The sequence below is a fragment of the Neovison vison genome, chromosome 4, assembly GCF_020171115.1.
Source record: "Neovison vison isolate M4711 chromosome 4, ASM_NN_V1, whole genome shotgun sequence".
NCBI classification, from domain to species: domain Eukaryota; kingdom Metazoa; phylum Chordata; class Mammalia; order Carnivora; family Mustelidae; genus Neogale; species Neogale vison.
In genome coordinates this window covers 209,096,017-209,108,312 of record NC_058094.1, presented here as the reverse complement: position 1 = coordinate 209,108,312, position 12,296 = coordinate 209,096,017, and the positions used below count along the sequence as shown (strand labels likewise).

The 12,296-nt window shown below is 39.3% G+C and overlaps 1 protein-coding gene across 1 annotated transcript in view; it reads left to right on the top strand.

Annotated features, from left to right (window-relative positions):
* UBE2H (ubiquitin conjugating enzyme E2 H) overlaps positions 1-12,296 on the top strand; it is a 103,269-nt gene that overhangs the window by 48,498 nt on the left and 42,475 nt on the right. The window contains exons 2-3 of the mRNA XM_044246563.1: positions 11,345-11,421; positions 11,959-12,033. Coding sequence (XP_044102498.1) covers positions 11,345-11,421; positions 11,959-12,033 — 152 coding nt within the window. The remainder of the gene's footprint in view (positions 1-11,344; positions 11,422-11,958; positions 12,034-12,296) is intronic.

Here is a 12,296-nt window from a genome sequence, read left to right as displayed (position 1 = left end):
TCATTGGGCTCCCTGCTTGCCAGGGCCTGCTCCCCCCCCCCCCCCCGGCAAATAAATCAATAAGATCTTTAAAAAATAAGGGACACCTGGGTGGCTCAGCCAGTTAAGCAGCTGCCTTCAGCTCAGGTCATGATCCCAGGGTCCTGGGATGGAGTCCCGTATTGGGCTCCTTGCTCAGTGGTAGCCTACTTCTCTCTCTGCCTGCCACTCTGCTTGCTTATGTGCGCTCTCTCTGTCTCTGTCCCTGACAAATAAAGAAATAAAATCTTTTTCAAAAAATAATAAAATAATAAAAATAAAAAATAGGGCACCTGGGTGGCTCAGACAGTTGAGTGTTTGCCTTCGGCTCAGGGCATGATCCCAGGGTCCTGGGATCGAGTGCTGCATTGGGTTCCCTGCTCAGCAGGGGAGCCTGCTTCTCCCTCTCCTGCTGCTGCTTCCCCTGCTTGTGTGCTGTGTGTGTGTGTGTGTGTGAGTGTCTGTTTATTTAAAAAAAAATCAGTAAATAAAAAATAAACTCCAACATACAATTATTGCTGCTACCTCTGATGAATCTTCCAAATGGGTAATAGAAACTAGGCTCAGTTGAATACAGACATAATCCATGTTTTGGAATGCAGCATTCTCGGCACTGGTAGACTGTGCTTTAACTTAGCACTCTGTCCCCTGTATTTGTCTGTAGTTCTGCTCTATTCACTATAAAATCATGACAGTGAACTTGAACCAGTTACTTAGTCCTTTGCACATGTATTGCTTTAAAAAGCCTGAGTCTGTGCGGCTCTCTTCCCCTTGCTTAATTTGCGTTAACAGGCATTTATATTTGAATTTTAAAGAATTTGCTTTAAGAAATTCTTGAGTTTATTGATGTTATAAAATTACTGTGGGGAATTCTTAGTGTCTGGGGACACAAACTCATAATTAGACAGTATGGACAAGGAAAGTAAAGAGAGTCATCCAGGTTATGAACCAGGTTCTCTCTAAGCAGCTCCATGACTTTTGAGATGACTATAAAAAGAAACGGATAACCACATAACTAAGATCTCCTCTTGCTCATTTTCTGTGATCCATTGCTTTTCACTTGACTGTAATTTTCATCTGTAGAGTGGGTATCACTGCTTGTATTTATTGATTCTTACACAGCACTTCGCAGTTGTAATATAATATAATATATATTACTTGGAGAGTGGCAAAGAAAATACTTACTTTAAAAATGTTACTGCTGGGGTGCCTGGCTGGTTCAGTCAGCAAAGCATGAGACTCCTGATCTCAGGGTAATGAGTTCAAGCCCCATGTTGGGCATACAGCTTACTTTAAAAAAAAAAAAAAAAAAATCCACTGCTTACTGTAAATGATCACATATGCCTTGATTAGAATGTCTGTGGGTAGGGATTATAAAACACTTTGACTTAACTGTTTTCATTGAGTGATATTGCAGTCTACATCTCAAGTGTTAGGGTGAAAACCGGTCTACTATGTTTAAAACAAAGGAAGTAAAGTTTTCAAAGATTATTAGAGAAGAACACTGGAAGCATGGATAACCAGATACACTGTATAGATATTCCATAAAGCTGTATTAAATGTGGCTTACTGAGAAACTGCTTCCTGATGCACCTTGTCCTGAAACTGTGGATGGCACAGTAAAGAAGCATACAGCCCAGAAGGGGAGATAGGATGTATTTTAAGTTTTGTTTCCATTAGGATTTTGCAGAGGGCCACTAGACTCTTTGCATGTTTCTGTATCATTTATGGGGAAATTATATGTTGCCTTTGACTTCAAAGTTCTCAAGTTCAGGTGCTGTTGTCATTCTTAAGGTTGTGATTCATTTGTTTTTCTTCTCCAGCCTACTGTGATTAGGTAGTCTGCCTCTGGAATGACAGGGTTCTTTCTGTTTACTTCTCTGACATGTGGACAGTGGCTTCACCTGCCTCCATAATGAGAACAGGGGACCTGGAAGTTGTAATTAGGTACCACTATCTTATAATATGTCTACTTTAAAAATTTTTTCCCTTAAAGAATTTTTTTTTTTTTTTTTTTTTTTTAGGAGAGTGGGGGAGGAGCAAAGGGAAAGGAATAGGCAGACTCTTAAGTGGGCCTCCACAACCAGCATGGAGCCTAGTGCAGGACTCGATCTCATGACTGAGGTCATGACCTGAGTTGGATGCTTAATGGGCGTCTGGGTGGCTCAGTGTGTTAAGCCTCTGCCTTTGGCTCAGGTCATGATCTCAGGGTCCTGGGATTAAGTCCCTCATCAGGCTCTCTACTCGGTGGGGAGCCTGCTTCCTCCTCTCTCTCTGCCTGCCTCTCTTTCCTGTGATCTCTCTATGTCAAATAAATAAAATCTTTAAAAAAAAAAGTTGGACGCTTAACCTACTGAGCCACCCCATGCACCCACCCAAACCAACTTTTTAAACAGTTTTTCTAGATCATTTATTTAGGTTTTCATTGTGAACTTTATGTCTCTGGGGTGTCTTTGGTCTTGGGAATCTTTTAAGTATTTTTTCTCTGCAGTTCAAAGCTGTATCTTAAATCTATAGATTTTAAACTAGTTCCTTGACAGTATCACCTTCCATAGAAGCAGAGTGTAGTTGGATATATACAGCCTTCTGATTTAAAAAAATAAGATAACACGATACATATTAGAAATTAAAGTGAATTTTATTATGTTTTTATTTTATTACTGTACACAAAGATAGTTTTTTTTTTTTAAGATTTTATTTATTTATTTGACAGAGATCACAAGTAGGCAGAGAGGCAGGCGGAGGGTGGGGGAACAGGCTCCCTGCTGAGCAGAGGGACTCTATCCCAGGACCCGGAATTACGACCTGAGCTGAAGGCAGAGGCTCAACCCACTGAGCCATCCAGGCACCCCTGCAAAGATAGTTTAATGAATCTTTGTCACTTAAAACTTTGTAGTTATCAGGACTTTGCCACACATCTTTTCTTCTCTGAAGTACTTTAGGGCAAATCCCAGATGTTTTCAGTTAACAACTACATACATCAGTTGGCTTCTCTTAAAAATAATGATGGTTATGTAAATAACCATAATGGCATTATCATCCTTAGGATTATAAGGTGTTCTTTGGGTAGATGGCTTGTTTTTAACGTAGTGTTTTTTTTTAATCTTTGAATCAAGCTATAACATCATGAAAAGCTCTTTTTTTTTTCTCTTAAGATTTTTTTTTTAAAGATCTTAACTTACTTGACAGAACACAAGCAGGGGGAGGGGCAGAGGGAGAGACTCCCCAGGCAGATTCCTGACTGAGTGGACCGAGCAGGACTCGACCTTACAACCTGTGAGATCATGACTTGAGCCAAAACCAAGAGTTGGATGCGTAACCAAGTGAGCCCCCCGGGTGTCCCTACAGATAACATTTTAAAGCTTGGTAGCCCAGTGACAGCTCTTAAATCTAGCTAAACAACAACAACAGCTGTGTGGGGGGCACCTGGCACCTGGCTGGCTCAGTCGATGGAGCATGGGACTCTTAATCTTGGCATCATGAGTTCGAGCCCCATGTTAGGTGTAGAGATGATTTTAAAAAACAATAATAAAGGAAAAGAAACTGCCAGTGCCTTCAGCGTACAGTATGGGAAGTTTCTATTTCAGAAAATAAACGTGTGCCATTTTAGTTCCTCGTGGCGTCATTGTATTTTGTGATGCTGTACAGTAACCATTATTCATAATAACATCAGGAAAGGGGTGGGGGTGTGTGTGTGTGTGTCTGTCGGGGGTGGAGGGGAGTCTCAAATACGTAGAAGAAAACAGTTTTTGAGATATTAAAAGAATTGTTGCTTAAGTAAATTTTAGTCCTGTGGAAACTAATTTTAGTCAGTTTTGTGTATTTTTTACATTTAAAAAATTTTTGAATCTTTTTTGTGTCAGATGCTGGGCCAGGTACCTTTGTAGGTGTTTCAGCTTCAGCATCCCTGTGAATGAGGTAGTTAATCTCTCCCCAGCCCCCTCCCCTTGCTTAGAGATTGGGAAACAAGCTGAGAGTTAAGTGATTTGTGAGGTGACTCCTTCTAAATCACCAGTTTTCCAGCTGCTTATAGTATATGGCCACTTGGCTTATCCATTTATACTTCAAATGGCTTCTGTGTTCAGAACCGAACTGAGCATCTTCCATAAAAAACTTGTTCCTTCTGTCCTGTGCTTCACTTCGCTGTTAATAGTATCACCTTCCCTGTCTGACAAAGCTAAAACTATACTTAGATCTTAGACTGGCAGTTCCAGGCTGTGCCTGTCTGGCAACTTCATTCATGTGTTCATTTAATGTAGTTAATTGAGTGCCTACTCTGTGTTGGGTACTCTTCTAAGCTCCAGGAACGCAGCAATGAACAATCCTTGCCTTTAGAAGCTTGCATTGTAGTAGTAGGAGACAAGTGATAAAGTAAAATACATTGTATATTAGTTGGTGACAATGTAGCAGTATGTGGTTGTAAGTAGGATGGTCCCAGAAGAAAGCTTTGCTGAGAGAGACCTTGGAGCACGTGCTCTGTTTGCATTTAGAAATTAAGATACTGGCTTAGAAATCTAGTTCTTTGGTTTCTCATGAAAATGAGATATTCTAGCAACACTGGAGATGTCTTTTAAAAAAATTTTTTTTAAGATTTTTTTTTTTTTTAAAATTTGTCAGGGTGCATGAAAGAAGGGAGTACAGTGGAGGAAGCGACAGAGGGAGAAGCAGGCTTTCTGCTGAGCAGGGATCATGTCAGGCTTGATCCTGGGGCCTTGGGATCATGACCTGAGCCAAAGGCAGACGCTTAACCGACTGAGCCACCCGGGCATCCCTAGCAACACTGGAGCTTTGTTCTAGCTGTGCTGTGTCTAGTCAGTTGTAAGCCTCTGAAGTCTCTGATCTCTCCCATCATTCCAAGGCCTTAGTTGAGGCCTTGAATGTTTGCTTGCTTTCTTTCTTTCTTTTTTTTTTTTTAAAGATTTTATTTATTTTATTTGACAGATAGAGAGCACAAGTAGGCAGAGGGAAGCAGGCTCCCCGCCAAGCAGAGAGGCCAATATGGGGCTCTATCCCAGGACCCTGGGATCATGACCTGAGCCGAAGGCAGAGGCTTTAACCCACTGAGCCACCCAGGTGTCTTTTTTTTTTTTTAAGATTTTATTTATTTATTTGTCAGCACAAGCAGGGGGAGCAGCATGCAAAGGGAGAAACAGACTCCATGCCGAGCTGAGAACCCAATGCAGAGTCGACTCTGCACACTTCCACTGAGTGTGGAGCCCCACGAAAGGCTTGACCCAGAACCCATGAGATCATGACCTGAGCCAAACCCAAGACTTGAGACACCCAACTGAGCCACCCAGGCACCCCAATAATTATTTATTTATTTATTTATTTATTTATTTTTAAAGATTTTATTTGTTTATTTGACAGACAGAGATCACCAGTAGACAGAGAGGCAGGCAGATAGAGAGGGAAGCAGGCTCCCTGCTGAGCAGAGAGCCCGATGCGGGACTCGATCCCAGGACGCTGAGATCATGACCTGAGCCGAAGGCAGCGGCTTAACCCACTGAGCCACCCAGGCGCCCCCAATAATAATAATTTAAACAAAAGTTCATCTGTTACAAAACAACAACAACACACAAAAAAGTCATGTACAGTAACAGAAGCTCCAGTGTGCCTGAGATTCTCTCCCTCTGCTCCCCCCATGTGTGCCTGCTTTCTCTCTCTAAATAAATCTATAAAAAAGAGATACATCATCTTAGTTCTACACTGTTAGGCTTGTTAAATGTTGAAGTTCCAATAACTGACTACATTCTTAATTTTTTTTTATTTTTTAGAACTTTAATGGAAAATTTCAAACATATAAGAACAGTGTGATAAACCCCCAGGCTTCATTCACATTCAGGAATTCCCACCTCAGGGCTTACACCATTTCTTCAATACCTCTCTTCTAACTCTTGAGGCAAATTGTAGACATCCTATAGTTTAATTAGTAAATATTTCAGTGTATGTCTTTAAAGGAGAAGTATTCCTTGTAAACATAACCCCAGGGGCCTCTGGGTGGCTCAGTCATTAATCATCCACCTTCAGCTCAGGCCACGATCCCGGAGTCCTGGGATCAAGCCCCACACATCGGGCTCCCTGCTTGACGGGAAGCCTGCTTCTCCCTCTCCTACTCCCCTTGCTTGTGTTCCTGCTCTTGCTGCATCTCTTTCTGTCAGATCTTTAGGATTTGATTTGATAAGATTTGATAAAATCTTTAGGAAAAAACAACAACAGTGTAACCCCAAAAGTATTATTTTCGTGATATTTTGCACATCCATGGGTTTATAGACATGCCACGTTCTTACCAAGAATACTAGGTAGTGAGTAAAGGTTGGCAAGTGTCTTCAATGTTTGTAGTATGATTCATTTCAAGGAGGGTTGGAAACAGACTGGTCTGAACATAGAGAAAGCCACAGAGATTGCTTCTACCTTCTGCACAGAAGCGCATTCTTCACCCCATTCTCTTACTTCCATGGACACAGCTCTGGGAGGCCACCCTCATTTATTTTATAAGCTCATTATCAGTCAACTTAGGAAACAATGCTGTCCGATTTGTAGGTCTTTGACCTGTTAATTTCAATCCTGTGGCACAGGCTTTTAGCCCTTGGCGCTCTTTATGGAAAATTCCAGAACTATATAAAAGCCATTTCTAAAATCCCGATAGACACGTTTTGCCAAGAATGTCAGTTATCTCTTGACAGTTTGGCATTAACCTTTAAATATTAGATTGTGTAATCATAATGCCATTCAGGGAAAATAAGGTGGTGGGTGGCTGGCATTTTAAAAGTGAAACGAGCTTGGGTTCCCGTGAATGTTAATCATTATTATACTGAAAATGCTGAGAGTCCTGAAGAGTGAAATGCTTAGTAAGTAAAAAGCAGTATTTTGCAAATAACTTAGATCATAGGTGAGTAAAACGTGGCTTCATGGGTTTATTTGACATATGTTTACCGGAACAGTATCTGAGGGGTATTTTCTGTGTTCGAGCTTTGTAACTGAGAGAGGAATCAAGAAACCTTCTAGTGCGTTCCCGCCAGCCTACTAGCCTGACCAGCACGTCTCAGAAATAGATAATTATTTTTGTCATTGTAACCTGCCTTCTCATTTGCCTGCCTTGCCCTTGAGTTTGCAACAGAGAGGAGAAAGAAACCCATGGCCTCTACCATAAATACACATGGTAACAGCAGTCAAGTAATTGCATATTTTTTGTGGGCAAATCATTCATTCGTGGTGATAAAATGGCTTCTTTTTAATGCAGTTTTCTTTCAACTAAACTTAAATTCTTTGTTTCCATTTGATTCAGTGGTCTGTACCATTCTAAGGCAGTATAAATTTAGCACAGCTTCTTCATTTTACCAACTTGGTAGGAGTTTTAAAGGTTTCATTCAGTTCAGTTTTAGTTTTTCAAACAAAATGGACTATAAGAATTCTTCAGTTTATAGTATAATGTGTAATTAAAGACAGACCCAGTATATCTGACAGGAGGGTTGTACCAGGGATCGTGGGAAAGGGGAGGTTTGGAGCATTACTTCTAATCTCATTTTAACATGACTGTTGGGAGAGGAGAATTTCTTTGGAAAGTAGATAAAAGCATGGACTGACTCTCAGATCACAAAATGGAAGAAACCCAGATTTATTGCATACATGTCAAGGATAGAAATATCTTAAGTTTTCTGGAGAAGACATCCATGTGGATAACTTATAACTTTAAATGATTAATTAAGAGTAATTGCTGTCCACAAGTGCTATTCATAGCAGATTGGTTCTAATGAGGAATGTTGCTTCTATAGATTTTTAGGTTATAGAATTAGTTTATGATTTCATTTGTTAAACTCTCTGAATCCTCTACCTTACTCTGTTCTTTTCATTTTCCTTGTGAATTTATTTGGTTTTGTTTAATGACGGGGATATCTTTACCTGTATTACTTTATTCAGTTACCTATTTCTGGATATCTCAAGTTGAGCAGAAACGCACATTAGAGGAGCTGTGGGTATGGAGCAGGCACCAGTAAACACTAGTGGATACAGTGGTAGCCTATTGTATAAAATCGCTAATAACCCATTAAATCAGTTCCTTTTAATAAATATTTAATTTCCATTTTTAAATGTCACATATTCCAGTAAACATATTTGCACATTTCAGATACACTTTTGTGTTTTTAGTGAACTTTTTGTTAAACAGTAGCATATACATGAAAAGTCCACAGATCTTTGTAGCTCAGTGATAAGTGGAACAGTAAATGTTTAATCAGCACCCAAGAAGTCCCCCTCGAACCACTTGAAATGATCGCTGTCCCCACTAGGGTGACTACTATCCTAATTCCTAACACGATTGATTCATTTAGCTTGTTCGAAATGTGTAGCGAAGGAATCATATTGCATGTGCTCTTTGGTATCTGGTTTCTTTCACTGTAATACCTGGGAGACTCATACACTCAAATGTTGGAATTCATTTTTTATTGCTGTGCAGTATTCTGCTGGGTGACAATCATAGTTTATCCTTTTTATTGACAAGCCTTTGGGTTGTAACCTAAATTGTGGATATTACAATTCGTGCTGTGAGCATTCTGAAACCTCTGTGTTGGTGGTCATCACTATACGGCTCTCTAGTGGGAGGAATGCTCTTGGACGTAGGGTGTATGTATGTGTACTTTCCACGCCCACAGTTTTCCAAAGTGGTTGAAACTGTATCACGCTCCCACCAGCAGTGTCTGGTTATTTTTTTAAAAATAAACTTCATAAAAGTGTAATTGGAATAAAAGAATAAATTTATTTTGAGTTTTGGAACACAGTGCTAAATTTATCCTCAGGAATGTGAATTTATACTCCCCTGAACACTAGGTTTTCATCAGTCCTTTCATTTTCTTTCTTTCTTTCTTTTTTTTTTTTAGCCCTTTCATTTTCATAGTGAAAAATGTCTAATTTTTAAACTAAAGAGTTGAACTTTTTTAAAACTTAATTTTGCTCATTCAGTTTTCTTGGCTGTCCTGGTCTTTCTCTGTCAAGGGGTTTCTAATTTTTCTTTTCCTTCTTTTTCTTCCCCCAGGGGGGCGGGGGGAGGAGCAAAGCAGGGAGAGAAAGAGAACCGGGGAGAAGGGGAAGAGAGAGAGAAAGAGAGAGAGTGTCTTAAAGAGGCTCCATGTCCAGACTCTGAGCCTGTGGGCTCCATCTCAAAATCCTGAGATCATGGACTGCACTGAGATCAGGAGTCAGACACTTAACTGACTGAACCACCCAGGTGCCCCTTTAATTTTGCTTACTGCTTTGTAATAACCTTTTATATTGCAATCTACATTTTTTGGTCATATGCTATAATTTTTTTCTTCCTAGTTTTAATCTTGTCGTTTACAATATAAAAGTTTTAAATTCTTTTTTTTTTTTTTAAAGATTTTATTTATTTGACAGAGAGAAATCACAAGTAGGCAGAGAGGCAGGCAGAGAGAGAGAGAGAGGAGGAGGAAGCAGGCTCCCTGCTGAGTAGAGAGCCCGATGCGGGACTCGATCCCAGGACCCTGAGATCATGACCTGAGCCGAAGGCAGCGGCTTAACCCACTGAGCCACCCAGGCGCCCTACAATATAAAAGTTTTAAATGTTCGTGTGCGCTTATATCTGCTAATCTTTTCCTCTCTGGTTTCTGACTTTGGTGTTACTCTTAGGGAAGTCTTTTCACCCCAAGATGATTTTCTAAAAAGTCTTTTCTTCAAGGGTTTTATTGTTTATATTTAATTTTGTCTGTTGTAACTAGATTTAACTTGTAACTCGAGGTGCTTTTTAGTTTGTTTTAAAACAAATTTTAACTGGTTAGTACTTTGGAATATTTTGCCGTGTCAGAGGGTGACTGGTCAAGAAGAGTTTTGTACACTAATGCATGCATGTTTGTGTCATTTGACTAAATGAGAAATGAAGTGAGTCCTTTCAGTGTGCATGCTGTTAAAACAGTTTTCATTTAGAAAAGAATGAGATCAAATTAGTATAGACTGAATTGTCCTATTAAATATCTCTAGTGGGGATTGTTCAAGGCTTTTGAGGAAGGACTTTGCCAAATTACACCCAGCCCCTCTGTTCTTTGGCCTGTAGGACAGAGGATAGGAGAGCCAAATATGTAATTTCATATCTTTAAAAATACTGTTTTTCTCTGTGTAAGAGAACATTTTAAAATTTCTTTGGTTTCTTTGCCTTTGGTATAATAGTTCTTGTAATTAAAATGTGATTTGCACTGCCGGGGAGAGCGGTGAGACCAGTTTATCTTGATTGGGTTGTTTGGGGTTTTCTGGTTGTTGTTCAGTTACATTGTGACATTCGAGATCCCCTTTTCCATATGTGGTTGTTTGGGGTTTTCTTGTTTAAGTTCATTGTGAGGGGCCCCCCAAAGTTCATTACCTAAAGTCCCCGAGTTATTATTTGTTTAGACCACAAAGAAGAAAACGAAAACAACAGGTCTACTGAAGCGGGTTGGTTTGGTTTTTACAGTTGAATCTTAGTACCTTAAACATCTAAGAGTCTCAGGGGCAGATAAGTTTCTGAGGAAGAGAACAACACACCAAGTACTCCTGTGATTGGAGCCCCAGAACATGCCAGAAGCTAGAGGCGACCTAAGCTGGAGAGAGGTTTGGAAGGGGAGGGAAAGGGTAGGTGAAATAAATACTAGAGATAAGATTTATTGATTGATTCTGCTGCTGTTTTGCATTTAATAGTACCTGTAGGAAGGTGACATCACAATTATTTGATTATTCTTCTAAGCCGGGGGAAAATGGGTGGGGACGTTGCTTAAGTAAATCCATAGCTTTAGGAGCATAGCATTTCGAGTTTGGGAGAATTGGTATTTTGCTAAGTTCTTGAATTTGACTAAAGAGAATAATGGAGTTTATGTTAAAGGTTCACTAGGGGTAGATTAGCGAGGAGAGACTGCAGAGGGGAGAAAAACTAAAACTAAGTGCCTTTTTTTCCTTTATATTATCTACAAAATGCAGTTTCCGTGTTTTACATACTTAACCCATTTGATCCTCACAGAAATCCTATGAAGTGGTTTTTTCCTGATTGACAAAGATAGCAAAGGCTTGGGGGGTGAGCTTACATTATGTTGTGTAGGCCCACAGACCTAGTACGTGGCTCTCCTGGGATTTGAACACCAGTCTCTGAATCTGAAGTTTATTCGCATTCTTTTCATAAGAGTATATATTGCCTTCTAAATGACCAGAACGACTACGTATATTTCATATTTTATCAGTTTCAAATCAAATAAATGTTGGTAACACTTTACATAGCATATCTTGGGGATATCATCTTTAGTTCTTCCAGGTAATACAAAGCCTGTGTACTTTCCTTTACTTTTCACCTTAGCATTGAGAGTAAGCATGAGGTTACGATCCTGGGAGGACTCAATGAATTTGTAGTGAAGTTTTATGGACCACAAGGAAGTAAGTACACACGTGTTCATATATGTGTCCTTCTTTTTCAGTTTCTGTTCTTCTCTATTTCTTAGTAGGTAATGAGAATATCAGTGGAGGTATGTGTATCAGTCAGAAAATTCTGCTTTTACCATAGTTACTTTATATGACAGCTTAAAACAGAAATTGTGAATACTATTGTTTGTTTTTTTCATGGATGGTTTTGGGTAAGTTTTTTTCCCCCCTTTTCTTTTTTTTGTTTTTGATGATGGGTGGGTCAACAGGGAAGATTGAAATAGGAAGCTGTTACTTAGGAACTAAGTGTTTAATACTTTAAAAATCAGGTAAATGTAGGAGAGAAACAAATCTTATTTTCTAACTCTATATCTTTTAAAGAAAAGTTATTTTAATCTGAACATAGAATACCTGCTGATTAATTAATGTGGAATTAATTAATCTGCAAGATTGTCAAAAGATGCTAGGATTTAATGTTTCACTTAAACTTGGGTTTATTTTTTAATGTGGAGACACAGTTCTAATGTTCCAACATTTTTACTTTTATTTCAGCACCATATGAAGGCGGAGTATGGAAAGTTAGAGTGGATCTTCCTGATAAATACCCTTTCAAATCTCCATCTATAGGTATGTAACTACTCAGTTTTTCTCATTAGAGAGTTTTGAAAGCACAGAGAAAAGGAAAAAAAAAATCCGGCATTTTGTGAGACATAATTCCAGAAATGGTTACTTCACCAAAGCCTAAAAAGGAAAAATTCAGTTAATCAGGGACTTTTTGTGGGACTTCACAGTGCGATAGATGATTGAATATACCTTTGCCTGATTGTAATGATTATAACTAATTTTTCTGTCAAAACAGTCTTAAGGCCCAGTGTCTATTCAGGCTAAGC